Source organism: Aptenodytes patagonicus, chromosome 19, assembly GCF_965638725.1.
Source record: "Aptenodytes patagonicus chromosome 19, bAptPat1.pri.cur, whole genome shotgun sequence".
In the NCBI taxonomy this organism is placed as follows: Eukaryota; Metazoa; Chordata; class Aves; order Sphenisciformes; family Spheniscidae; genus Aptenodytes; species Aptenodytes patagonicus.
In genome coordinates, this window is record NC_134967.1 from 9,420,971 (window position 1) to 9,447,755 (window position 26,785).

Genomic DNA, 26,785 nt, shown 5'->3' on the forward strand with positions numbered 1-26,785 from the left:
GACGAGTGAGTCCCCCTCGCCCCGCGTCGCCCTGTTTTACCCCAAAAAATGCGTTTTTTCCTTCCTGAAAACCACTTTTGTGTTCGTACAGTGCTGCCACCTTCAAGAGCCACAGCTACAGCCTGTCCCAGGCCATGCGCTTTGCCGTGGAGGAGATAAACCACTCCAGCGCCCTCCTCCCCAACGTCACCTTGGGCTACGACATCCACGACACCTGCTCGGAGCCCGCCAGCCTCCACGCCATGCCACGCCATGCTGCGCCCTCGCCCGGAAGGGCAGGCAGGAGGTCGAGGTGCTCCCCACCTTCCACCACTACAAGCCTGAGGCTGTGGCAGCCATCGGGCCCGACAGCACCCAGCTGGCCCTCACCACAGCAGCCATCCTCGGCATCTTCCTCATACCGGAGGTAAGCGCGGCTCCCCCGGCAGATGAAGAAAAGGGCTCCCGAGGAGTAATGGTTTGCGGGAGGACGGGCTTGGAGCTGAGGAGCCAGGGCGAGCTGGAAACACAGTCCCTCCATTGGCCCGGGTCTCCTCCCAGGTACTGTCAGCTGGCAGGCAGGAATTGCAGCTGGCTCACTGTCCTTCAAAGGTTTCTCTCACAGCAGTGCATTCGGCTCTGGGTCCGCTGCCTGCTCAGCCCTAAGCCTCTTCAGGAGACGGGCTGCCTGTGCTGCTAGCTCTTAGGGTGCCACTGCCTGGGGGAGCACAACCCCCTTTCTCCTGGCTCCCTTTGCAGATTAGCTACGAAGCCTCCTTGGAGATGCTGAGCCTGAAGCGGTTCTACCCCTCGTTCCTGCGCACCGTTCCCAGTGACAGGCACCAAGTGAAGGCTATCTTCCTGCTCCTGCAGCAGTTTGGGTGGACTTGGGTGGCTCTGCTGGGCAGCGACAATGCCTACGGCAGGGACAGCTTAGATGTCCTCTACAAGCTGCTGACTGCAAGCGATGTGTGCGTTCCCTACCGAGGCATCATCCCCATCAACAAGGACGCCAGCAGCCCGGAGCTCCACAACCTGGTCAGAATCCTCACAGACGTCAGGGTCAATGTCACCATCATCTTCTCCAACAGACGAAGTGCCTGCCCTTTCTTTGAAGTGGTGGTCCAGAGGAACGTCACGGGCATGGTGTGGGTGGGCTCCGAAGACCGGTTGTTAGCCCAAACAATCTGGCAGGTGCCTGGCATCCAGAGTATCGGCTCAGTGATTGGGATGTCGGTTGAGAAGACAGTCCACGATGCTGGAACGCTTTGAATCTTGGAAGATGGCAGAGGAAAGCACTGTGGCTGAATGTGCCGGCAGCACAGGGGCAGGCGGGGGAATCAGAGGGAGCACCCAGCTGGACTGCACCCAGCGCTGCACCGGCTGCCACTCGCTCGCTGCTGCCCCCGACACATATGATGCTCAAGCCTCCTTCAACGTGTACTCAGCTGTGTATGCTGCAGCCCATGGCCTCCACGACCTGCTGGGTTGCGCCTTGGGGGTGTGCAGCAAAGGCACAGCCTATCCCTGGCAGGTAAGAGCAACACGAGGAAGGATCTTCCTTGTCGAAGAGGATCCATGAGGATCCTTCCTCACAGGAAGGGATTTTCCCCTTGTGCCCAGGGGGTTTCTGTCCCTCTGAAAGGCTTCGTGTCCCAGCTGAAGAGCCTCACGGGCTTCAGCCACCCATCACAGTCAAAGCAGCCTGGATGTAGACCCAGACCCCTGCCCTAGATCATTTCTGTTCCTCTACCACCAGCCCCTTGCAGAAACCTGGAAGGGACTTTCTGCAGCTGGGCATATGCTAGCTGTTGGGGGGTCGGAAAAAGGAGCCAGAGCAGAGAAGGGGCCCTCTAGCACATCTCCCTGCCGAGACAAGGCACTCCTCAGAGGGAGTCTCGTCATCGGGAAGGGCTCTTCTCTTACTCTTCTGTTTTACAGCTCCTACAAAAAATCAAGCAGGTGAACTTCACCCTGTACGAGAGCTGAATCTCTTTTGATGCCAATGGGAACATTCGTAAAGGCTATGCCATCGTCATATGGAACTGGAACGGCCCGAGCTGGGCTTTCGATGTGATAGGAACTTTCAGTGTGAACCCCGACAGGCTGAGCGTTGACCAGGGCAAAAATCCTGTGGCACACAAAAGATGGCCAGGTACTGTTCTGCATCCAGATCTTATTTATTGCTTACTGCCGAGCCAGCTACATCCCCAGCACTGTCAGTTCTGAGTTATTTCCCCATAGCAGGACAAAAATGAGGGCAGACGGAGGTGGTATGGGGGGGTGATCCACGTTCTGAGTATCCGCTTTCATCCTTCTAAAAAACAAGCAGGGCATGTGCACTGAAAAGGCTCCTACTTTTACCTTTTAACAGTCTCATTTTCCCACCACCTCTGTAAGAACCACAACGTGGCGAGCTCTCGTCTCCTGCCCAGGGTCTGTCCTGAAAGTCAGCAGCAAGCTGCCCAAACACTGCCAGGCCTGGGCCTGGCGCTCAGCGAGGTGTCCTGCTGCCCGCCCCGCTTGCCTGCCTGACCCTCACCATGCTCCCGACAGGCTCCCACCTCAGTGTGCTCCAAGGCCTGCCAACCAGGGGAGAAGCGACTGCAGTGGAGCCACCACCGATGCTGCTTCAGCTGCGTGGCCTGTCCGTCAGGAACCTTCCTGAACAAATCAGGTCAGTATGCCCCAGGGGGGCTGCTCTCTCCCCTTCCTTCCCGCTTGGCTCCCCTGCTCGCACCCTGCCTCCTCCTCCCGTCAGCTCCTTGCTTCCGTCTCGCCATTCCCCAGCCTCTTCCCTCCCACTCTCTCTTCCTCCCTGTGGTCAGTAAAAACCTCTGAGCTGGCCTGAACATGGTTGGTCTAACTCCCGTTTGCTTACCCGTGGGTATGCAAAGCCCACACCCTGCGCTTTCCAGGGAGCGCTGCCCACAGGTGGGCCCACGCAGTCAAATAGACAGCGGAGATGGTGCCAGCAGAGCCCCTTCTCCCACGGGCAGGGGACAAGGGACATCCAGCCCAACCGCCATTTCCTGCACTGCATCCTCCAAGAGGGAAATTCAACCCAGTGCTTGCCTTTGTGCCCCAGATGGCACTCGGGGCTTCTGCACCACACGGTCACCAGCAGCTGGCATATGGAAATGTCCCCTGCCTGGCACAGGTGGCAGGAATCTCCTCTCTCAGTCATGAGCCACAATGACAAACCCCTTGCTGGCAGCTGGTCACTTGGCAGCCTCGGCCTGCACTTGGGCTGAGGGGGGCAGAAACAGACAGCTCTGGGTAACAGCGGGAGCAGGGAGCCCCCAAACACGGCCAGTCAGCATTACTGTCCCATACCCCAGCCTGTAGGGTATGTACCTGTACCCCTCCCCAGGAAGGGGAGCTGCTGCAGGCCCATCCTGGCCTTCGCGGATTGTTGCTGGATGCACAAGCCCCTTCCCACCCACAGCCACACACCCCTGAGCCTCGGCTCACCCGGCAGAGCTCCTGTGGGCCTCGTGCCTCTCAACCCAAGCAATGGACTTTTGGAAAGCCCACTGGGGGGACTTTTGGGAAAAGAGCCCCCTCTGCTCCTCAAGGCTTGGAAGCGCCCAAGGGGAAGGAGCAGGATGCGAGGAGTGGGCAGCTCTCTCAGAGAGCCCGGGGGGCTGCGAGGGCAGGGGTGCTCCACTGCGGCAGATCTCTTACCGGGGTCCATGGTGTTCGAGGTGCCTCTGTCACCGCCTGGGCTCGTGTCCTCCGCAGACCTCTATGGCTGCCAGTCCTGCAGGGTAGATGAGTGGGCCCCAGCAAGGAGCGAAGCTTGCTTCAACTGCACCGTTGAGTTTCTGTCCTGGTCTGAGCCCATCTCCTGGGCTCTGCTGATCCCCACTGTCCTCCTGATGCTGCTCATGGCAGGGCTGGCCATTCTCTTCGCCCTGAACACCTCCACACCGGTGGTCAAGTCTGTGGGCAGGAAGATGTGCTTCCTCATGCTGGCCTCTCTGGCCTGCGCCTGCAGCAGCCTCTTCTGCTACTCCGGGGAGTCCACCCGGCACACATGCCTGCTGCGGCTCCCTCTCTGCCATCGGCTTCGCCGTCTTCCTCTCATGCATGGCGACACGCTCCTTCCAGATCATCTGCATCTTCAAGCCGGACGCGTGCTGGCCGGCCCTCTACGAGGCCTGGCTGCGGTGCAGGGGACCGCCGCTCTTCATCGCCGCCAGCACGGCGGCCCAGGCGTGCCTAGCCTCGGAGGCCGCCAGCCCCTCGGCGCCGCGCAGGGACTGCGGCGCTTCGGCCGAGCGGGTGGTGCTGGAGCGCGCCCCGAGCGCCGCGGCGAGCGGGACGGCCGCCGCCGCCTACCCCGTGCTGCTCAGCGCCTGCTGCTCCGCCCTCAGCTACGCGGGCAAGGACCTGCCCGCCAGCTACAGCGAGGCCAAGTGCCTCACCTGCAGCCTGCTCCTGCACCTCGCCTGCTCCGCCGCCGTCCTCTGCAGGCAGGGCGCTTTCCGCGGCCGGGAGGAGGCGGCGGCCCGGGTGCCCAGCGCCCTCCGCACGCTCGGCGCCCTGCTGGGCGGCTGCTTCCTCCCGAAGGCCTTCGTCATCCTGCTGCGGGCGGGCCTCAACGCGCCCGAGCACTTCCAGACGGCGACCCAGCGCTACACGCGGCGCCCGACCGCCGCCCGAGCCGCGGGGGGGCCCGAGCCGCCGCCTCCGCCGGGCCCTGAGGGGGCAAAGCGCGCGCGCAGCCCGCCTCCCCTCCGGCCGCGGCCCCCGCGCGTCACATCCGGCGCGCCGGCAGACCGTGGCGCCCTTACGCCACATCCGGCGCGCTGCCAAGATGGCGGCGGCGCGGGGGTCCCGGTAGCGGCGCGGCCATGGCGGCGGCGGCGGCGCACAGCGTCCGCGTCCTGCGGGAGCTGAACCGGCAGCGCGCGGCGGGGCAGTTCTGCGACGCGACGCTGGGCGTGGGCGGGCGGGAGTTCCGCGCCCACTGGCCGGTGCTGGCCAGCTGCTCCCGCTTTTTCCGCGCCTGCGGCCCCGGCGGGCCGGTGGCCCTGCCCGAGGGCCTCGCCGACACCTTCCAGCTCCTCCTCGACTTCTTCTACACCGGCCGCCTGGCGCTCACCGCCCACAACCGCGCCCGCCTGCTGGCCGCCGCCGAGCAGCTCGGCGTGCCCGACGCCGTGGCGCTCTGCCGCGCCTTCCGCCCCGCCGCCCCCCGCCAGCGGCCCCGCCGCGCCGCCCCCGCCCCGAGCCGCCCGGGGGAGGCGGACGTCGCGGCCGCCGCGCCCCCGCAGCCCGGCGGCCAGGCGGTGCGTGAGGGGGACGGGAGGGGGGGGGGAGAGGGGAAACGGGTCGGCCGCCCGGCGGGGGAGGCGCGGTGACGGCCGCCTGTTCCCTCGCAGGCCACCCCCCCGGCCCCGGAGGAGGCGGCGGCAGGCGACGGCGGGCGGGGGGACAGCGACGCCGAGTCCCTTCCCGAGAAAAAGGCCCCGCGGAGCAAAAAGAACCCCCCCCCGGGGAAGGCACCCGGCAGCGCGGGGGCGGCGGGGACGCCGGGGAGCAGAAAAGGTACAGCGGTGCCGGTTGAGTGCCCCACATGTCATAAAACCTTCCTCAGCAAATATTACCTTAAAGTGCACAACAGGTAAACGCTCCGACTTTTCCTTCCCCTTGCGTTCGTGCGTAGGGACCCGCGCCCCCCCGCGAGGCTCTGCCCCTTCCCGCCAGCTCTTCCACGGGGGGTGGGCGAATGGCCCTTCTTGCAGCCGGCTGGTGTCAATGCCTCAGTGTCCCCCGGGATGGAAAGGGAGGTCCCCTGTGCCCCGCGGGGCGGGGTTGCTTTGAGCTGGGGGGGGGGGGGGGGGGGGGAGGGTTTATACATCTCCGAAAACCACAAGGACTGTCCAGGGCTTCCGCTCTCAGGGGTAGGAGCCAGCCCGGCTCAGAAGGAAGGCACTGAGGGGCTCTTTCAGGGGATGCACCAGCTGCAGGTGGACGATAGCAAACCATCCTTCTGGGCTTTCAAAATCAGCCCGGGCTGCGGGGGCATTTGCCTGGGCTGTGGGGAGTGCACCGGCACGGCCGGGCGCTGCGAGGAGCTTCAGGGTTGATAACCGAGAGCAAAGTGGGTGCCTGCAGAGAGGGCACGAGCTCCAGCTTCGCTCACTTGCAAGGGACGAACCTTAGCCCTGCGAAACTGAGGCTTCACGGCGCGCAGCGGGCACCAACAGCTTGACTGCGCTCTGACAGGATCAGCAAAGCTGGCATAAAAGGCGGCTTTTGGGCAACTGTGAATATTGGCACTGGGAGGGTGTGTAAAAGCTGCCTGGTCCTTCCCTCTCCCTTCCCAGTTCCCTCCCAGTGTCCTCGCCGGGCCTGTTCATGCATCTCTGCGGTCAGACTGGCAGTGACAGATGCTCTCCATTTGTATTCCCCCTAGGAAACACACTGGAGAAAAGCCATTTGAATGTTCCAAATGCGGCAAATGTTATTTTAGGAAAGAGAATCTCCTGGAACATGAAGCCAGAAATTGCATGAACCGATCTGAGCAGGTATGCCCGGGAAGCTGCCACCGGCGGTCTGGAAAGCGTGTGCTGTTTTGTGGGAGCAGGATTAGAGCCTTTTTCCAGCCACAGTCCAGGTCACGCTCAGCTACCAAACAAAAACCCCTCATCACCACTGCGCGGCGTGTGTACCGCAGCCGGGACCGCCCCCACCCCGAGTCCCTCTCTTGATGAGGACGGCAAGCAGCTTTTGTCTGATTTACCAGACAGCTCTCATTTTGTCTGTTCTTTTTCAAGCACACGAGGATACTCTTTGTACCATAAGAGATCCAGATCGCTGCGGGTGCGGGTTAAACGTCATAACCAGGTCCCAGCGCCCGAGTGCCAAGCGCTGGCCTGAGCTGCAGACTTCGTGTCGGACTCTTGGTTCTGCAGAAGCCGATGCCTCCCCCGTCTCTTGCAGGTTTTCACGTGTTCAGTCTGCCAGGAGGTGTTCAAGAGGCGAATGGAGCTGCGGCTGCATATGGTGTCGCACACGGGGGAGATGCCCTACAAGGTCAGCAGTGCCTGCCTTCGATGTCCCTACAAATGGCTGCTAGACACTGGCACAAAAGAAGAGGGGGCGAGCCTTTCTGTTTCAGGGCAGCCTGGCCCAGCCCGTCAGGGGAGCTGAGCACACCGGCTCCCTTCCCCGGCCTGTGGCGGCCCGCTGAGGGTCATTCCCCATCTCTGAACCAGAATGTGCTTCAGGGAGGCACCAAAGCCAGGCGCTTTCTGCGGCCTTACCAGGGATTCATGTTCCGCATCAGAACGGCACTCCCCTGCCCGGTGCGCCGGTGCACTGCCGGTCCTCTCCTTGCACCAGAATTGCTGTTTGGGGGGCGGCTGGAAGCTGACCCTCCTCTCCTGTCTTCCAGTGCTCCTCCTGCGCCCAGCAGTTCATGCAGAAGAAGGACCTGCAGAGCCACATGATAAAGCTGCATGGCGCACCAAAGCCCCACGCGGTAAGGGGAACGGGCGGCAGTGGGGTTCTGAGGGGGAATTATCCTGCGCTCAGGCCTGGCCCAGAGAATGGCACCTGTTGTCCTGTCTTGCTCTGTTTAGTGAGGCGGGGAGTTACAGAGCTGCTGGAAACAGGTTTTTTGGGTACAGGAGCAGCCCTCGTCATTTTCTTGGCTGATAGACCCAAGTACTGACCAGCATTTTGCTTTTGTCAGGCTGTCTCACCTCATCAGGCATCTTGGAACTGGGGGTGCTGCCGCAGCTGGCTGCAGGGAGGGCCCCAAAGCAGCAGCGGCACGCGGAGGGACGGGTCTTGGGTGGTGAGCGGGTCTGTTGCGGGCGTACGCTGCGAACCGTGCCCGGGCGAGCTGCCTAACCCCGCGCTCTCCTGTGGCCTTGCAGTGCTCGACCTGCTCCAAGTGCTTTCTGTCTCGGACAGAGCTGCGCCTGCACGAGGCCTTCAAGCATCGGGGAGAGAAGCTGTTTGTCTGCGAGGAGTGCGGACACAGGGCCTCGAGTCGCAACGGCCTGCAGATGCACATCAAGGCCAAGCACAGGTATGACATGACCCATGTCCTCCCGTCCGTCACTCTGGCTCTCCTGGCTGCGCTTCCTCCCTGGTGGGCCCGGCTGGGTGGTGCTGGAGACAGCAGTTGGCTGGAGGGCAGCAAGCACCCCCTTTCCCGGAGGTGCTGGGCTGAAACTTCTGCCAGAAATCCGATGAGGGGCCAACCGGCATTCTGTTCTTCTCTCTTCCAAAGGAAGTGCAGACTGTCGGCACTTCCTCTGAGTGTGTGACCGTAGTAACGCAGGTGATGAGCGAAGCTCATCAGCCTAGCTAATTCATGGTCTTGAAGTGGCAAGCATGCGGCAGCTCGCCATGCTCATCCTTAGCGTTCTGTTCCCTGGGCTGGTTATAACACCCAGGGGGCGGGAGGCTCCAGCTCAGGAGCCTGTGGCTGCAGAATAGCGTTTGTGGGCCTCCAAAATACTTCAGCTTGAGATGGGTTGAAACAGGATTTAATTACAAGAACTTCGGGCAAGGAGCAGCAGCTAACCTGAGGGGCTGAAGCTGGCAAAGGCAGAGGCGAAGGTAACATCTCCCCTGCCCGCAGGAACGAGCGGCCCTACGTTTGCGAGTTCTGCCACCACGCCTTCACGCAGAAAGCCAACCTCAACATGCACCTGCGCACGCACACCGGCGAGAAGCCCTTCCAGTGCCACCTCTGCGGCAAGACCTTCAGGACGCAAGGTATCCCCCCGGGCGCGCGACTGGGGCTGGTAGTGCTGAGCACCACGCTCCGGCATCCAGGACCTCCAGAAAGCAGCCGTGCTGTGAAACCCGCCTTCTCCTGCCCGCTTCCCCCAGGGAGCAAAGCCACGCTCTTGTGAGCGTGTGCTAACGCCAAGGAAGGCACGTTCCTGTTATCTCTATTACCCTCGCGGCACAAAAGAGGAAGAAATTGATGAGTTTTCCCCAGTAACGGTTAGCCTGGACCAGCGGGCTGCTGCTTGTACTGCTTCTAAGCCTTCCTAACCAGCCTGGCACAGACCGACTGCACCGTGTGTGTGCGGTCTCCGCTGCGGCGTGGCTCGTACCTGAGCCCCGGGACAGGGGGCACACGCCGCGCCGTTGACCCGCGGCTCTCCCCTCTCCCCCTGCGAACGACAGCGAGCCTGGACAAGCACAACCGGACCCACACTGGGGAGCGCCCCTTCAGCTGCGAGTTCTGCGATCAGCGCTTCACAGAGAAGGGGCCCCTGCTGAGGCACATCGCCAGCCGGCACCAGGAGGGGAGGCCCCACTTCTGCCAGATCTGCGGGAAAACGTTCAAAGGTAACGGCCGGGGTGTCGAGCTTTCGCATGGCTCTTTAGAAACTGCCCTCCGTTCCGTGGTGCGGGTTAGCATCGCTGCGAGCATGTACAACAGGGTGCTGCCGCCAACGGGCTCTCGCTTCCCTTCTCAGCTGTTGAACAGCTGCGTGTCCACGTCCGCCGGCACAAGGGCGTGAGGAAGTTTGAGTGCACCGAGTGCGGCTACAAGTTCACGCGGCAGGTGAGGCCTTCGCCAGCTCCGGGGACCCCCGCGGAGCGTGCTGCACCGGGGGAGCCGGCCCTCACCGGGCCCCTCATCGTGCCTCTTCCTTTTGCAGGCTCACTTGAGGCGCCACATGGAGATTCACAACCGGGTGGAGAACTACAACCCCCGGCAGCGGAAGCTGCGGAACCTGATCATCGAGGACGAGAAGGCTGTGGTGGTGGCACTGCAGCCACCCCCGGAGCTGGAGGTGGGCTCGGCTGAGGTGATCGTGGAGTCCCTGTCCCGCGGCTCCCTGCCCAAGGAGATCCCCGTGCAGAGACTCTGCTCAAATGAGAACTTCTCTACGGCGGATGTGATCGAGGAATCACTAATTATAACGACGACGATTCCCGAAGACTGTGAAACATAGCGTGACTGCCTGCGCGCATCCTTCCTACCAAAACACAATAAAGCGTTAGGCTGGAGCCACTCTCTGCCACGCTTGTTCTTTTTGAGTTGCGCATCCGCCCCTTCCCCACAAAGCTCCCACCCCAGGTTGCAGGGAAATGAAGTTATGATCGGGTCTCAAATGAAGAAACAAATGCGAAGCTACTCAGAATGGCTACTTAAATAAACGTACATATGCTGTACAAGGCAGGATGTGACTGACGACTCCGTGTGTGTAATACTGTGAATTGCTTTTTAACGAGCTCTCCTTTGCAGCCGGAGGGACGGCTGGCGCTCACCTGCCCTTTCCTCCAGCGCTCTCACCTTGCGCTGGCGGTTCTGCCTTTGAGTCTGAAAGCTCACGATTAAAGCTTACCTTCCTGAAGAGAGTGCAGCTCTGCCCCTTTCCTTAAACGCTTGCCGAAAGGATTGTCTCTGCCGTTAAATTTGTGCCTTATTTCTACTTCGTTTTGTCAAGCTTCTGCTAACTGCTGTTTCTTTACAACATTAAAGGCGGGGCATGACCTGTATCTTCTCACCATTGAGGTAATTTAGCTGTTACTTAGCTTGAAACACATTATCTCAAGGAGCTGGACAACGCTCTAAGCTCCTGTTTTCAGGTGCAGGGATTTATATTTGTCTGAAATAACATGATCCAGGGTTGCCGTGACATTGAGAACCGTTTCCTGAGTATTCCCAGGGTGGGGGGAAGATCACCGAGCATACCCACGTGCCCCAAAATCGCAGCTGTGCTCTCTCCCCTTTCCCTCTTGTACTCACCGAGAAGGCAGAAAGGCTCCCGTTTAAACGTACCTGAGGCCTAGAATGAGAAATATCACAGTAAAAACTAACTCCAGTAATCTTCCCCTCAAAGACGACAGAGAGATTTATGTAACATGTTTTATTTAACTTGACTGCTGCAAGTAAATTTAAAAACAAACTATGAGAATAAAAATACATTATCTGTAAATGTAAAATGCCTTTGTTTCAAAGGATGGGATTTAAACTGTACTCAAAGATTCAGACACAATGAATTTTACAAAAAATAAATACAGATCCGTAACTGTTCAGCCGGTTGGGGAGTTTGGGGGTGGCAGGTCCAGCAGCGAGCACTACAGTATGAGACAGAGTGCACGTACTATTTATAGATCAGCATAAATACTTCGGTCTGCAATGTGAGTTCAGCTGTGTGGCGCGCACCGTCTCTCCCCAGGCACGACACGGCACAGTGGGGACAGGCTGCTTTGGCCTCGCAGGTCAGTGTGGTGGGACGTGGCCATTACTCCCAGAGACGAAGGAGCCGCCCCAAATCGCGAGCCCCCACACATCCCCCCTGCCCCGATCCTCTGCCAAAGGGGGGGCCCGCAGCAGCACCGGGGAAGGTTTTAAACCGAGAGGCTGCCGCAGCTGGGCAAGGCCCCTCTGGGATCCTCCGCCGGCGCGCAGCGGTTTCAAGGCACTGTCAAAGTTTCAGACGTGGAGAACTGCCCAGATTTCATGAGCGGCTTTCCAAAGTTCCACAGCTGAGGAGCGTGGCATAAAATAGCATTCAAGGCAAGACAGATCTTTTTAAAGCTGTGAAGACGCTGATGTGGAGATGAGTCTCTGACACTGCTCAATCCAAGGGCAAGCCAGAAGGCGTGCAATCAAGTATACGGGCTTTCCATCTCTGAATTAAGTTTAAATTCAAATTTTTCTCCTATTGGTTAAAAACAAAAGACGGAAAAAGCGAATGCATCCAGCCAACACCAGCCGTTGTCATGCTTTACAGTTTTCTCGAAGGCGCGATGCTTGTTCTCGGTGAGCCGTACCGCAGTTTTAGCTATTTGCTTGTTCAAGAAACATTCCACGAGTAAACTGCACGCAGCTTCTCTTCAGCTAAGGTAGATAGAGGAAACACAGCCCAAGCTAGCTAGGTCGCTTGGGTGAGTATAAAGGCAAATCTTACACAGGCCAAAAAAGCCAGCAAACCCCAAACAAAAACAAGAAAAAAAAACCTAAAACAACTACCTTTCAATCCACAACACTCCGACTAACTCCTACACCTTCACCAAAACACCTCAGCGGCATTTTCCAATTGCCCAAATCCCGAGAGCTCCTGCAAACCAGAGGTGCAACAGGCACGAGACCCCTCCAAAGGTCCGGTGGGTTCCTTCGCACAAGGTGATGCATTTAAAAGCAGTTCTGCATCAAGGTATCTAAACACCACCAGCAATTCCGCAAGCCTGCGGTGAATCTCCTGAGGAAGCTGCGCTCACCTTTCCAAGCAAGGTTTGTTTTTTTTTTTTTCTCTAAAATAGTACAATGTCGACTTGGCTCCTTTAAAACGGTGAAGAAATAAAAACTCGCCCTCACTGCACAGGGCCGATCTGCCCAGCCCAGCGTGCCAGCCGAGGGCTCAGCACAGGAGAACCGACAGCAAACAGCCCTTGCCACAAGAAGCAGCTTTTTCTGCCTAGTTCAGCCCCGCTATCAACAAGTCCTGTCAAACTGGGAAGGGAGAACGGCTCCTCCCTGAGGGCAGCAGCGGCCAGCCCCAGGAGTCGCTCCTTGGGCCAGCTAAGAGGGGTACTCGCTTCTCCCCTTCCCCTTAAAGCGGGGCGCAGCTGGGATGATCAGAAATGAAAACCACCTAGTTGTGAGAATGCAATTAAAAGATAAATAAGGGCATTTCTTCTTAGAAGGAAAAAGTGCTCTGCTAGGAAGGGTTGGAAAACAAATACCTGCAAAAGTTTAAATGCTGCAACTTAAAAAAACCCCACCAAAATACAGGAAGAACCAAAGTTCAGACAAAGGGCAAGGTAAAGCTTCATAACCCAGCCTCGGCGAGATCCCTGCTGCAGGATGTCTGTTCCTTCTGAGGGCACGAACGGGAACCGAGGACCACAGCGACAGGGCAGGAAGGGCCATGTTCTCAAATTAACCTCTCACCCCTAACAGACCTCCAGCTCTCGTAGGAAGGCCCTTCCCCCTCTAACCACGCAGAGGAAGATGTGCACAGGAGGTCTGTCTGCCTCCGAGGCACAGAATAGAGGCGGGGGTCCAGACCACCGTCCTACCAGACAGACCCCTCCCGAAAAAGAAACTGAAGACAGGAGTTTGGTGGCAAATGAAGCGTTATGGTGACGGAGCTCCCAGTGAAAGGCGTTTGACCAAAAGCCATAAGCTGTGATGCTGCGGTGTCGTTCAATGCAATTGCTTTCCTCAGAGTTCACTTCTCGGGTCTCCTCTGCGGGCAGGGCAGCGCCTTCTCCCACCCCAGAGAAGGGCTGAGGGATGCCGCAGCGGAGGCCTCGCTGTCTGCCAGCTGCGGTTCCGCAACAGCACACCAAACATTCAGAGTTTTCACTCCCTCTATGATCAGTACGTTTTTGTTTCCTAGCACCCGTTTGCCTCTGCTTTCTCTCAAAGCAACACGGGTTCTGGATAATGAACTTGCATCGAGCCAGGTGGACAGCGCTTTCCCCTGCTAACGAAGCTCGTTAAGGTTCTGGTTGTGAAGGTTTTGGTGCTGCCTGTTCAAGTTGATGGTGTTGTCCAGTGTGATGCCGTCGTCCTCCTGTGTGGTTTCCGGCATGAACTGCCGGAATATGCTGACGCTGCCGTGCCAGAAGATGGGCTCGGGGAGTCGGCCTACCACGCTCCACATTCGCGTCTCGGGGTCGTAGGCTTCCAGGACGTCCGAAAGTTCGAACGTGTTATCGTAGCCACCAGAGACGTAGAGCTTCCCGCCAAGCACAGCCACGCTCCCCCCAACGTGAACCTACAATTTAAAAATAATTATACACAACAATTAGAAAGGAGGGTTTTGCCCAGTTAGGTAGACGATAAAGGTGGCGGGTACCGTCCTGCAACTGCTCGCTTGGACAGTGCTCAGCGCCCACCAGCTGCTGACTCTGGCTCTGAACCAGCGCTGCCCAAACACCGGGAGGAGACAAGAGTTTTCTAGCTTTGCCCAGCTCTTGCGTGCTGGGCTGACTGCCCAGCTATGCAATCACAGTCCAGGATTTTTTCTTCCAGGTGACTGCGATACGCTTAAATGCACTCCGTGTGCAAGGGGTTATAATCTAAAGAGCACCTTGTTCCAAAGGTAAATTAAGCCAATTTTTAACACTGAAAGGCATCCAGTAGGTCAGTAAGTGTCCTACCTGAAGCATGGCAGGGATTTTATCCCATTCATTCTTTGCTGGATTGTAAACATCCACTTCAGCCGAGTCGTCTCTGTGGGAGATAACAAAATTACTCTTCTGCATTCTAAAAACCTCCCGCCTTGTGAAGTCGCCAGTTCAACAGCCTGAAACACCGTCGTGAGCCCTTCTGCTCTGATCCCACTACATGTATCAGAGACCGAAGGGTTCCTGTATGAAGGCACAGGTCTCGATGCTCACCCCAGCCTCCAGCGTGGGCTTCTCCTGCACCAGCAGTGATGTTCAACCCCGGAAAACGCCTGGACCTCTCTGCTGCACCCCTACACATGCAGCAGGCTGGCGCAGACATTGCGCACGTATCACATATTAGTGCAGGAGTGCTTCTCATTCTCGGTGCCAGTGACCTACATCCAAAGAGCCCAAATGCCCCTTCTGAGCTTCTCTACAGGCAAAGCAACATGCTCTATACTTCCCGGTGTACGCTGAGTTTTAGGACGCTGCCTAGGAGGGAAGGCAGACAAGATGACCGGAGACAGAGCAAGCTGACAGCACGCACGGTTTTCCACCTCCCTAAGTTGGTCCCTCCACCTGACATGGCCGGGCGAGCTGCTCCGGACTGTGAGCCCCGCTCGGAGTTCAGCGTGCAGCTACACCACTGCTGGGTCAGAAATCGCTGTGCAATCCCAAGGGCTTTCTCAGATCTAGTCTTTTTTCTTTACAGCTGGTGTGTTCACAGACTAACCTTCTGCAAGTCTGCATTTCACAGACCAATCTAGCTTTGGTGCCAAGTGCTTCAGGGTCTGGAAGAAAAATTACTGCTGTTCTGGAGAAGCTTAAACCTCCATGCCCCTCAAAGTAACGGCATCCCTACTGCTAGAGTTTTTTGCCAACACCAAATTTAGATGGGCTGGAAGACTGAGAGAGAAGAGCTGGCGGGGGCAGCGTAATCCCCCAAGGCTTCTCTCACCCGCTCCACTCACGAGACAGGAGGGCGACAGTGACAGGTGAGGGACGTTTGCAACGCAGAAACGCGCGCCGCTGACACAAGAATGAGAAGAGGACAAGGTCAGGGCAGCCAGAGAAGTGCTGTCAGTCACTCCAAGACAGTCCTGTTACAGACTGATTCAAAAGGCTGCAAGGAATATTTTACTGTCTTTGTATCTATCGTGACATCGCACATTGCCATGCATTGTGCGGGTGACAAGGTATCGCTATCGATTGCTGACATGAATCTGAGCAGGGGAGGGAGTGAAAATAAATGAGAAATCTCACCTACAACAGCAGTGTCTGTTCAGCAAACCGTTACATCAGAAATCTGTCCGCTAAGCCTGTGGCGAAGCCGAGGTGCGTGCCATGGGACTTTCTGGTTACGCTCTGGACAAGCATTCCTAAAGTACCCATACGATACACACTCTAAAACCAGTTTCTTTAGTTTGAGTTACTTTTGTGATGTACCTGGAACTGAACTGATATTCACCTGAACGAAACATCTTTAACGCGGGCACATGTAAGAGAGCGCTCCAAGCCCCACGGAGCTGCACTAAGACCAACGTTTCTTCCTCAGAACTGCTCAGAACCAAGAGCTGGTACCTGCCTCGGGACACAGCGCCTGGGACTTAAACGCTGCTGCCAAGCCATTTGTAGCTGGAAGAACTGCTGCTGTTCATAATGCTTCCCGTAACTAACAGCAGCAGGTGAGTCAAATACTTCCAAGTATGAAGCTGGAGCCCCCGATGGACTGGAAGGGAAACGAGGGGCAAAGGCAGTTCCAGGCACTGGTGACAGTCAGGCCAGGACCTCCTCTCCCATCTTGGGGTTAGCTCTAAAAAGGATGCAACTGAAGACCTAAGCCTCGCTGCTATGCTGTATTTATAGTTATAAAACTAGTCCCACTAGAGGGGATCGTCACTCAGAAGCTTTAGTCTGAGCTATTAAAACTAACCAAAAAATGAGTTTGCGACTTTTATTCGTAACCTATTCCTCTGTCCTCCAAAGATTATCTTACAGCTTTATACAGAGCAGCAGTCCACGTGCAGCACGTGAAACGAGGGGAGAAAAACCTCACCCCGATAATCTCATTAACTCCTGCAGATGCATAAGTGATCAGAAATCCTGAAGTGTCAATCATCAGTATTTTAAAATGGGTAAGAAAAAGAAAAACCTATAGAATCGGCTTGTGACAAGTAGCTGAACAGCTAGAACACCCCTGCCAGTATTTACTGAAAACCAGGTGACTCAAACTGCTATCTGCAAACAACTTCCAGGAACCGAGACACTCAGCAGAACCCAAATGAATCATATCAGAGGTTTCTGCTTTATGCAAAGCCAAGAGGAAATTAAAAAAAGAAAAGTGTCTGGAGGCCATCACAGAAGTCTATGTTTGCTCAAAGTCAACACAACAAGATGAAATGCTTCAGCGCTAGCATGCCTTTCAGTTTATTTTTAATTAAGCGGATAACTGAAGTATTTGCACCACCAGGACAGCTTCAGATGGGTAATTAAGTCCCAGTTTGGAAAGGCGCTTAAAAATAGCGACCAATCATTTCATCTTCAGTCCTCTTATCTCTGCTGAGATGGAGGATGTCCTCTCCTGCGCTACAGTTTAACGTTTTCTTGGAGCTGACTCGCTTATTTATAGCAACAAGGGGGGTTGAACCAGAAGCCAAGAAAACCGAGAAGTCTAATTCCAAGCAGCGCTGCTGACTTCAGCCAGATTTATACCGGGCTATTCCCCAGCTCGTGAGTTTAGATTCAGGTATTTGTACCCAATTTTAAGCGTAGTTCTTTGAGGTCTAACTACAACAGCAGTAAAGGAAAGAGGTGTGGCAGTTTACAGACCCACCTGCACCGTCAGAGGAAGCACTGCCGTGCTTTCCCAACGCCGTGCTTTCCCAACGCCGTGCTCTCCTACGACCGCCCGCAAAATCCGCATGCCTTCCCAGGAAAACCCTGGGCTTGCCTCATGGGGACTTGGGGAGGGAGGTTATCGTTCCCGCTACTCACCTGATGAAGTACATGAGGCCGTTGAGAGTGACGGTCTTTGGGGCGAATGACCAGGGAGGCAGGTGGCCGCAGTTCACGAGGGACCAGAGGTCGCTGTCGGGGTCGTAGCACTGCATAACCATGGACTCTTTGCCAGCCAGGGAGCCTATGGCGAACAGCTTGCCACGGCATGAGGTGGTGGAGCAGTTGTCCATGGGGTACAGCATGGGCTGCAGAGCCTCCCAGCTGTCCACCGAGTGGTCGTAGCGCTCCGTGCTGTCGGAGGCGATCACGTACAGCAGCCCGTCCAGGACCGTGGAGCTGTGGTATTCTCTGGCTTTCAGCATGGGGGACACCTCCGTCCACTCGTTCACACTGGAATTGTACCTCCAGACGCAGTCGTACAGCCTCGACCCATCCGATCCTCCTGCAGCACAGCACGCCACATTTCAAAGTGTGGTTTCGCAAAGGGAAGTACTATAGAGTAATGGAGGAGAGGGCTTGGCTCGGGACCGGGATCTTTGTTATGTCTTCCAGCTACACCTTCTTAATACACACACTCACTTCTTGCTTCCCGGGGCCGTACGTTATGAAAATATTTCAGTACTGAGGGACCACAGTAGCGTGCACTGAGAGGATTTTAATGGATGTTTTGCACTTTCCCAGCAAGCCAGGAAGGATTTCTCCCATTTCATTCCTAGTCTGTACTCAGCCACAACTCAAAACAAGTCTCCCAGGTTTGACTGCCTCCACCCTTCCAAATAACCATTTTCTCTCCCATTTCGCAACCCCTGCTCCATCGCTATCCAGAAGCTGCTGTGACATAGCGGAGACTAAAACTCACCAGTGCCTAGCTGCCAAGGCAGCATTACCGCCAGCAGCATGGAAACCCTCCAACTCTCCCTGCTGCCTGCGCTACGACGCTGACACTAAGCGGAACGACTGAAGATCCCCGCCAGCAGCAGCCGCCTCACCGAAGCACGGGGCTCTCGGCAGTATCAGTGCCCCCAGACCTGCCTGGGATTGCTCCGGAAAGCTTCCACAGGACATAAGGGCATCCATACAAATGAGCTGTGTGGTAGTCCATCATTTTTACAACTCTGCCCTTAAAGCAGAGCCTTGTTTTCTGCTCGTGACTAGAGAATGAACCGTTTTCTGTTCACCTGCGTTCGACCTGACCTTCAAATCTTTGTCAGAGCGTCCTGCACACCCAGAGCAAGCTGTTCCGCAGCACCTGCTTTCCCAGGCCCTGGTTTGTTACAGCCACCACAGGGCTGCCACTCCAGCTACAGGGATGTAGTTCAAAGGAGGCATCTACATGCAGATTAACAGCCAAATTTACACATCCATGTCACCTTGACAGAAGTAATTATAGCCCCAGCGGACTGAGAGGAGGCAGGATTCGTGCTGGGGAAGGTACCGTGACTCATAGGCGCTGGCTGGCTGAGGAACCCGGGGCTTTCTGACACGCCTCTGCCTCGAGCACGTGCTTGGCTTGTGATTCACAGGGCTCCGAACCCAAACACCTTCTTCACAGACAGAAATTCAAAACCCTCTCAAGTCACTCCTGTCCCCCAGAGTGAGCAGTTAGAAAGTTCTACCGGTACAAGGTCTCTGACTTCTGCCCACGTGCTCAGGAGCATTAGTCATGACAAAATACTTCCCAGATTGAGACCAGCTGCTAAATCCAGCACCAACTCCAGGAATCCCTATGCCTGTCTTCAGGCTGCAGTCATACTGAGCCTGAGCAGAGTTTCAAACTCTCTGCTACCCCGAGAAAAGCCAAGTCTCGCTGCTAGAACCCACATATTTTCAATGGAAATCTCAACACTGGTTCTTTTGTACCCCACACCCCTTACCGGTGACATAGATGTCATTGCCCAGTGCGGCAACGCTGTAGCCCCCACCCAGGTGCTCAGGGAACTCGGCCAGGTAGCGCCAGTGGCCGGTGCGCGGGTTGTAGCAGTCGACAGTGACGAGCTCATCGCAGTCGCGGTCGCAGCCGCCGACGAGGACGAGGATCTCAGCCAGGCCAGTGGAGGGCCGGGGGCGCATGCGGGCACAGGGCCCCCGGTCGTGGCGGTCGAGGCGGGCGGCCTGGAAGTCACGGGCCTCGCGCAGGAGGCGCAGGCAGGGCGGGCAGCGGGCCACCAGCGGCTCGCCTTCCACGTGGGCCAGCAGGTAGAAGCGGCGCACGAAGGGCAGGCGGACGTGGGCCAGGAGCTGGGGCAGCAGTGGGGCGCGGGCGGCGGGGTCAGCGCGCACCCAGCGCAGTGCCAGCTGGAAGGCGGCCTCCTCCTTGGGGACACAGAGCCCGTCATCCCGCAGATAGGAGAGGAGGCGCGGCAGCGGCAGCCGCTCCAGCTGGGCGCCCAGCTCGCTCACGTGCCGCAGGACGAAGCGGTGGGCGGCAGCTGCCAGCGCTGGGCAGGCGAAGGCCTCGGCGAAGTCCTGCATGTCCAGGGCGTTGGCAGGCTCCAGCTGGCGCGCCAGCCAGGCACCGCAGGCCTCCTTGACGGCGGGGAACTGCAGCAGGTCGGCGGCGCGCAGCAGGCGCTCGGCGATGTCGGGGCCCAGCCCGCCCACCCGGCCAGTGTAGGCGAAGTCAAGGAGGCGTGCCAGGCACTCGGGCTCCACGCCGTGCAGCCGTACCCGCTCGGCCCGCGCCTCCCGCAGTGCCCCGCCGAACATGGCACGGAAGTAGCCAGAGGCAGCGGCCAGGACGGCGCGGTGCGCCCCAAACTCCCGGCCGCCTGCCACCACTGTCACATCCAGCAGGCTCCGCTCTGCTCGCAGCGCGCTCAGCCCCCGCAGCAGCGACACAGCATGTGCCGGCTCCCCTGTCACCGCTGCCGCCGTCCCACCACCGCTGCTGCCTGTGCTTGCCGCCATGCCGTGCCTGTGGGAGAACACACACCGTGTCACACCCTGCGCAGAGCCCCTCTGGGTTCAACCCCGAGAGCAGCTTGCGGGACAGAGAAAAAAAAAAAAAAGGAAAAAGAAAAAAAAAAAGGAAAAAGAAAAAAAAAAGGAAAAAGAAAAAAAAAAGGAAAAAGAAAAAAAAAAGGAAAAAGAAAAAAAAAAGAAAAAGGTGGGTTAGCACAGGGAAAAATGTCCTCTGGTCAGGAAGCGGGATAAACTAAACAGCCCTCGAAAACATCCTCCTTCCCCCCTCACGGAGGAGTGGCAGTTGCATAACGTGCTGGCGCTGCCAGCAGCCTTCTCTGCTTAGTCTAATTATATTTTTAAGAAGCCCATGTTGAAGCTTCCCAGGGTTAAGGCAGCCTCACAAGAGCTGGGCAGAGCTTTGTAAACCCGATAGCTTTGTGAACGTTGTGCCTAAGCCCCCGGGCGCCTCGTCTCTCGGATGGGGTGCCCAGCGGGAGCAGCCCCTGCCGCTATTCGAGGAGGACAGCAGGGTCTTCCTCAAAAGTAAGGTGCCGAGGGGGGTGTTCCCAGGAGGCACTCTCTCTGACCCCCCCGGCCCCAGCACCGACCCCCCAGCTCTGTGGTGCCACCCGTTACCGAAGGCAAGGTTTGGCTACGTAAACCGGGAGACCTCCAGCGTTTTGGCCAAAAGCCTTATGGCCGGCATCCTGCCAGGCTTCCCCGTCCCTGCTCGCATCCAGCTAGCTCGCTAATCACTTCCAGCCCAATAAATACCGTAGGAGTAAAATAAATTCTTCTTTACTAAACTCGTGGCGTTTTCAGCCTTTTTGGATGCAACGGTCCTATGTAACCCACGTAACACTCAGCAGAGCACGTGTGGGTGCGAAACAGGATTCCTCCACGTAGCGGATGAACCGCGCTCAGCGACAGAGAACTGGAAGGCAGCGGTAGCAGAGAAAGCAGCCTGAAGAAGTGGGGCGCAGGTCCCTAAAGCCAAGGCTGCCGCCGCAGGTCCCTCCCCGGAACCTGCTTCGTGCCAAGCGGCACTTGGGGGGCCCAAGCCGCGGCCGGGCGCCAGCCATCGCCCTGCGGTCGTGACGGTTACGACGGGCCGGGCAGAAACGGAAGGCTGCGAGGTCTGGTTCGCACCGCTGGCGGGGGCCGGCGCGGGGAGGAGAGGGGCGCGGGTGCGAGAGCGGGCGGAGGAGGCCGCGGCGGGGCGGAGCGAGACTTCAGCCGGCGACCGACCGGGGCGGCGAGGGCGGGCCGCGCTGCCGAGGACGGCGGGGATGGAAGCGGCTGTCGCCGCCGGGAACGCGGAGGGCTCGGACGCTGCCGGGAAGGCGCCGGGTGTCTGCGCGGGGCGGGGGAGGCGAGGCGGGAGGGCGGCTTCCAGCGGAGCCCGGGGGTCAAGGCTCACGAGCTGGCGAGAGGCGGCTGCCCTGCCCGCCGCCGCCTGTCCCCGCCGCCACCGGCCGGGCCCTGCCCCGCGGTAAACCGAGGGCCACCCCCTCCCACCGAGGCCTCACTGCGACTCCGCAGCGGGGCCCGCGCCCCGCAGCCGCCCCGGTAACAGGCCGCCCCGGTGCCCCCCCGGGCTGGGCTCACCTCACCGCTCCGCTCCGCTCCGCGCCCCGCCGCCGCCGCCCCGGCCCGGCCCGGCCCCGCCCTCCAGCGGCCGTGCCCAGACTGCCGCTCCCGGCGGCCCCCGCGGCCGCCACTGCGCGTGCCCGCCGCCCCGCTCCCGGCGGCCCCCGCGGTTGCCACCGCGCACGCCCGGACTACGGCTCCCGGCGGCCCCCGCGCTGGCGGACTACCGTTCCCAGCACCCCTCGCGCGGGCGGACTACCGTTCCCGGCGGCCCCCGCGCGGGCGGCCGCCCCTTCGCCGCCTCCCGCCGGTACCGAGCGGTTCGCGGGTGTCGGCGCTGCCCGGTTGCCGCCGCCGCTGCCGCCCCGGCCCCGCCTCCGCCTCCCGCGCCGGGACATGGACTCCGACTCCTGCGCCTCCCCGTTCGCCCCGGAGGTGAGCCGGGGCCCCGCGGGGCGGGGGGGGGACTCTCCCGTGGCCCGGCCCGGCCCGGCCCGCCCGGCCGACGGTGCCCACTCTCCGCCGCCGCCCCGCCGCGGGGCCGGGGCCATCTTGTGCCGCCCGAGCGCGGATCGCCGGGGCGAGGAATGGCGGCGGCGCGCCCCGCCGTGTCCTGCCGCGGGGGGCGGCCCGCCCCAGGGCCCGGTACCGAGACCGGGGGTGCGGAGTGCGGGGGTTGGGGGTGGGGGGCGGCGGCGGCGGCGGCGCTGCCCGGCGACCGCCGCCGCGGGGGGTGGGGGTGGGGCGGCGCGGGGAGCGGCGGCGGGCGGGGCGCGGCTGCGGGGAGCGGCGGCGGCGGGTCCTTCCCCCCGGCCGCGCGGCCGCCGCTGACCCCCTCCCCTTCCCCCGCAGGACTTCTCCCCCGCCTCCCGGCGGCACCGGACCGTGGAAGACTTTAACAAGTTCTGCACCTTCGTCCTGGCCTACGCTGGCTACATCCCCTACCCGCAGGAGGTGAGGGGGCGTGGGGGCACCGGGCACCGGCCGGGCACCCTCGGGGGGGGCCGGGCGCCCTCCCCGGGCCCGCGGCCGCAGCGGGTCCTCCGCGGCAGCGTCTGCTGGGCTTTTTTGTAAAATCAGGCGCCGCGAGAAGGTTACGCCTCCGCACCGTATCCCTGAGACAAAAGGGGGAACTACAGCAGCTGGGAGGGCTTTAAGTGATGGGATGGGTGGCTGCTTTTTGGGCGGGGTGAAAAAAGTACGGATCCCGGAATCGCTCCCTCAGCCTTCCCGGGGCCTGGGCAGCTCCGGGCTGCGGCTCTGCCCGGCTGGAGATCCCTGGGGCAACGCAGGTTTTGGGGCGGCGTGTGGGGAGAGCGGGAGCTTGAACTTGGGCGAGATCGGCCGTGTGAGGCAGCGCCTCAGGGCAAAGGGCGCAGCGCCTCAGTGCTGCACGCGAGTCGGCTCCAAATTAATGCTTTTATCCGCTTTTTCGACATTTTCCAGGAAACGCCGCTGAGGAACAGCCCCAGCCCTCCCAACAGCACTGGCGGCACGATTGACAGCGATAGCTGGGATCCCCGGTTCAATGACATCCCCTCTTCCGTTTCCCTGCCCGCCAAGAACAGAAAGAACTTCAGTCAGCTTAAGCGAGCAAAACCGTACGGTTCCCTGTTCCAGCGGGCAAAACCCGGCAACTTCCTGCCGGAGCGAAAGCAAATCGATAAGATCAGGAAGAAGAAAAAGCTGAAGAGGAGGGAAACGGAGGTGTCTGCAGAGGAGGACTACGAGGAGAAGCTGCTGGAGCTGGAGGCGGAGGACTCGTACGTAGAGACGCCGATGAGCCCCTCGTCTGAGGGCGACCCTCAGTCTGCGACCGAGCACTGCTCGGTGTGGGACTCTGACACGCCTTCCAGCGTCTCCTACCCTGCCGTGACGGCCGAGCAGACAGTGGAGATCCAGAGCGTGGGCAAACGAACGGTCATTCGGCAGGGCAAGCAGGTGGTCTTTCGGGATGAGGACGGCACCGGCGACGACGAAGACATCATGGTGGATTCGGGTAGGTGGCCTGGCTGTCGAAAGAGGATTAGCCGGGTGGAAGCCGTAGTGCTGCTGCCGATCTCTTTGGTACTTTACTAGTAGCATGAGGATAACACCAAGGTGCGCTGCCTGGGCAGAATTAAGTAGCAGTTGGGTTTTTGGAGGGAAGGGGGGGGGGGGGTTGACTGGCTGCTTTTGCAATAAACTGAGTGAAAAGCTGCGACTTTACAGAAGCAGCTGGTTCTCCTCTCCTGGACTATGGCCTCTCATGTACTGCTGAGAGTCTCTTCCACGCAAGAGAGACTAGTTTCTCTTAAGACGTGAAAAAATCAGCAAAGTGCCTGTCTTTGAAACACAGGTAGTTAATTTAGTGTGAAAGGAGAGTAAATTCCTGGTGCAGGTGAGAGACGTCCGTTAAAAATGTAGCTTGCCACTTCTCTTTGCAGATGACGATTCGTGGGACCTAGTCACTTGCTTCTGCATGAAGCCTTTCGCTGGGCGGCCGATGATTGAGTGTAATGAGTGCCACACCTGGATCCACCTCTCCTGCGCTAAAATCCGCAAGTCAAACGTCCCAGAGGTCTACATATGCCAGAAGTGCCGGGACTCCAAGTTTGACATTCGCCGTTCAAACCGCTCCCGGACGGGCTCGCGCAGGCGCTTTCTGGACTAGGGGAGGGAGGCGCGTGCTGGTGCGCTGCTTGGGCAGGCGGGCGAGCGAGCCGCAGATGCCGGCCAGGAGGCTGGGGAGAGCTCCCCCGAACTGCTGCTGCTCAGGCTGAAGGGCTGCCCGGCTGGCCTGCGCTAACAGGGACGAGGAATCGCCAAGTCGTGGGCAGCCGGGGCTGGAAGAGGCTGACTGGACAAAACTGCTGCTAGATACCGATTAGCTCAAGGGACAGACTAAGCTCTCTGGGTTCGGTGGGGTTTTGTCCGGTTACAACTATGAATTGGGTGATGTCTGGGGAATGTATAATACCTTTGCCACGTATGTTTTCTCATCCCATCAGGAAACTGCAAACCTTCTCTGTGCTAGGAAACTCCTTCTCCTCCAAAGAAGGAGGAGGAGGAAATCTGTGTGAAAAGTCTGAAAAGTAAATGGCCATGTGTTTTAATTTTAATGTAATATTATACCTGCCCATTTGTCCGTATATATCAATCTTAGATATTCTAAGGCTCCATAGGAGTGAGCATCAATGCATACTGACCTCTGCGCGATCTTCCTCCTCTTCAGCTGGCCCAGGCAGTAGGGGAGTTCTGTGATTTGGCATCGTTCAAGTGAAAACGGGACTTCTTCCTGCGCCGAGGCACCGGCGCATTTAAAGGAAGAGAGCAGCCCTTTTTCTGGACAGGCAGCGCTGGGGATTAGCGACATCGGATTTCTTCCTAGAAGGTCTCTTCTTACAGTGATTTTTCGTGACTCTGTTTTGCATGATCGGCTCAAATGTGTGTATGGGGGGATACCGTTTGCTCCGTTTCCCGGCCCTTCGTTAAACTCTAAGGTGCTGTTTTAAGAAGACAATGACTCGCCCTTTTCTCAGCCCAGAATTCAAACGTGGACTGTAAAAAGGGCCGTAGTAAACTTAGAACCTGGCAGGTCTGGTTTGGGATTTGATCATTTCCATCCGAGTACTACAGCTGAGTTGACTTGTTTCTGCTGTTTGTTTTTTGAGACTGGATTTGTAATCAAAAAACCAGAATCTTTAACCTATTGGTTGCAAATTATACAGATAAAAGCAAATGCAGGCTATGCAGCTAGCAAGATGAAGTGCAATGAAGATCCATCTGGTGCAGGGGAGGACAGGAGCGTGCCGAGGCTGACACTGCAGTCCCTCGACAGGACTTCTGGGTCCTTAGCCCGAGGGAAACCTGTTCAGAAACATGACAGGGAGTTGAGGCTCATACGCCAGGCCACCGAGAAGGCAGTGTTGTTCCTCAATGACCAAACAGAGCGAGCCATATGTATCGCACAAATTCTGTTTACGTTTCAAGGTATTTCTCTGAAGTTCTGCCTGATGAACAATGTGTGCTCTGTCTGGTGAGACCATGAGGCAAGGGGAGTCACTGGCTGGTACCACGGCCGAAGCGAGACTAGCCGTACTGGTAGGAATAACGTAGGGCCCACGTTAGTCCTGCAGATACACCGCGTTAGACCACCGCCTTATCCGACTACTGGCTCATCAGGAGATGCGTCCTGGTGATGACCCACAGGTCTTTCCAGTGCATAGAGACAGGTACCCTCCTTCAGACATCTGACGTGGGGCTGCCAAAGCTTCAGGCAGACAGTCCAGCACTGCAGTGCCCTGGGGCTCCGCCGCGTGGGACGCAGGGGTGTGAAAGGTCTGCCGGCCTGGGTCAGGATGACGGAGCTGCACGACGGTGCAACTGTTCTTCAGTCCTGCTTCTTTATAAAAACCCTGTTCCACCGAGCTGCAGCAACTGACTCTGGGTTCTGAAAACCAGCTCCAGCTTCTGTAAAATCTTAAGACCATGACCGTGGTATGCTGCCTTCCAGAAGCTATGCGGAACCACCGAGGAGTTTGCCAAAGACTTGCCCCCAACGGCTGCCTGACTGTTCTTTGCAGCCAGAAAAATAACCAAAGTTCTCAAATGCTGCCATTTCACTCTGCAAACAGAAAGGCTTTGGAAGATCCCACTCGCAAGCTGCGTAAGGGCTGGACCTGCTCTGAAAATTGGTATCTCTGTGTTTACAGCGTGTCTGCAATTGAACTGGACCTCCGTGGAACGCGTTCCTGAAGCTTTTATGGGAGAAATGGCGAACTGCCGAGCGAACTGCCTCTTTTTCACAGAGGTTCGATACTAATCAATGTGACTGACTCTTGTTCTGTACCTTTTCAGATTTATCTCAATAGATGGTGTCTGACAAGTCCAGCACATTACAATATCAGCAGAGAGAAAAAAGAAAAAAAAAAAGTAACATCTCCATTCTTTTAGTTCATCACTTTCAGCCATGTATAATTATAGTTTAATTCAGAACTTTATTTTTTCATTAAAACTGTTTTAATGAACCATGTTTTTTTCTTAAATGTGAAACAAGTGAACAATGATTTTGTTTTATTCCAAACTCAGGAGTCTGCTGTTATGATTTACCGGTGTGTAAAGTGGTTGTGCCAGGTGGCAGCAAGACTTGACACTTCGAGTGCTCTTCCCTAAACGATACACAAAGTCAGGTACGGATAAGAAGTGCTGCAAACATATATTTCATGTGCTGACAGGTATCCCCACCTCTCTTTGT

The 26,785-nt window shown here is 58.0% G+C and overlaps 4 protein-coding genes across 4 annotated transcripts; 3 read left to right on the forward strand and 1 right to left on the reverse strand.

Moving 5' to 3' along the window:
- The first annotated feature begins 98 nt into the window (after positions 1 to 98).
- On the forward strand, positions 99 to 4,828 carry TAS1R1 (taste 1 receptor member 1). Its single transcript, XM_076356437.1, is given in 10 exon segments — positions 99 to 251; positions 254 to 406; positions 739 to 1,226; positions 1,228 to 1,513; positions 1,921 to 2,100; positions 2,102 to 2,134; positions 2,536 to 2,656; positions 3,724 to 4,036; positions 4,038 to 4,692; positions 4,802 to 4,828. Coding segments are annotated over 10 exon segments (2,373 nt in total). The 5' UTR covers positions 99 to 134.
- Positions 4,829 to 10,160, forward strand: ZBTB48 (zinc finger and BTB domain containing 48). Its single transcript, XM_076355955.1, has 10 exons — positions 4,829 to 5,276; positions 5,370 to 5,611; positions 6,407 to 6,518; positions 6,934 to 7,026; positions 7,388 to 7,474; positions 7,875 to 8,029; positions 8,588 to 8,724; positions 9,145 to 9,309; positions 9,441 to 9,529; positions 9,627 to 10,160. The coding sequence occupies exons 1-10, from the start codon at positions 4,839 to 4,841 to the stop codon at positions 9,921 to 9,923; spliced, it is 1,815 nt and encodes a 604-aa protein (XP_076212070.1). The 5' UTR covers positions 4,829 to 4,838; the 3' UTR covers positions 9,924 to 10,160.
- Positions 10,161 to 10,826: 666 nt separating this feature from the next.
- Positions 10,827 to 21,596, reverse strand: KLHL21 (kelch like family member 21). The gene is made up of 5 exons (XM_076355956.1): positions 21,568 to 21,596; positions 18,930 to 19,969; positions 17,092 to 17,497; positions 14,089 to 14,161; positions 10,827 to 13,703 (listed from the first exon to the last, which is right to left on the reverse strand). The coding sequence occupies exons 2-5, from the start codon at positions 19,960 to 19,962 to the stop codon at positions 13,410 to 13,412; spliced, it is 1,806 nt and encodes a 601-aa protein (XP_076212071.1). The 5' UTR covers positions 19,963 to 19,969; positions 21,568 to 21,596; the 3' UTR covers positions 10,827 to 13,409.
- Positions 21,597 to 21,874: 278 nt separating this feature from the next.
- PHF13 (PHD finger protein 13) lies at positions 21,875 to 26,614 on the forward strand. The gene is made up of 4 exons (XM_076355959.1): positions 21,875 to 21,984; positions 22,402 to 22,503; positions 22,996 to 23,548; positions 23,976 to 26,614. The coding sequence occupies exons 1-4, from the start codon at positions 21,946 to 21,948 to the stop codon at positions 24,200 to 24,202; spliced, it is 921 nt and encodes a 306-aa protein (XP_076212074.1). The 5' UTR covers positions 21,875 to 21,945; the 3' UTR covers positions 24,203 to 26,614.
- The last annotated feature ends 171 nt before the right edge of the window (positions 26,615 to 26,785 follow it).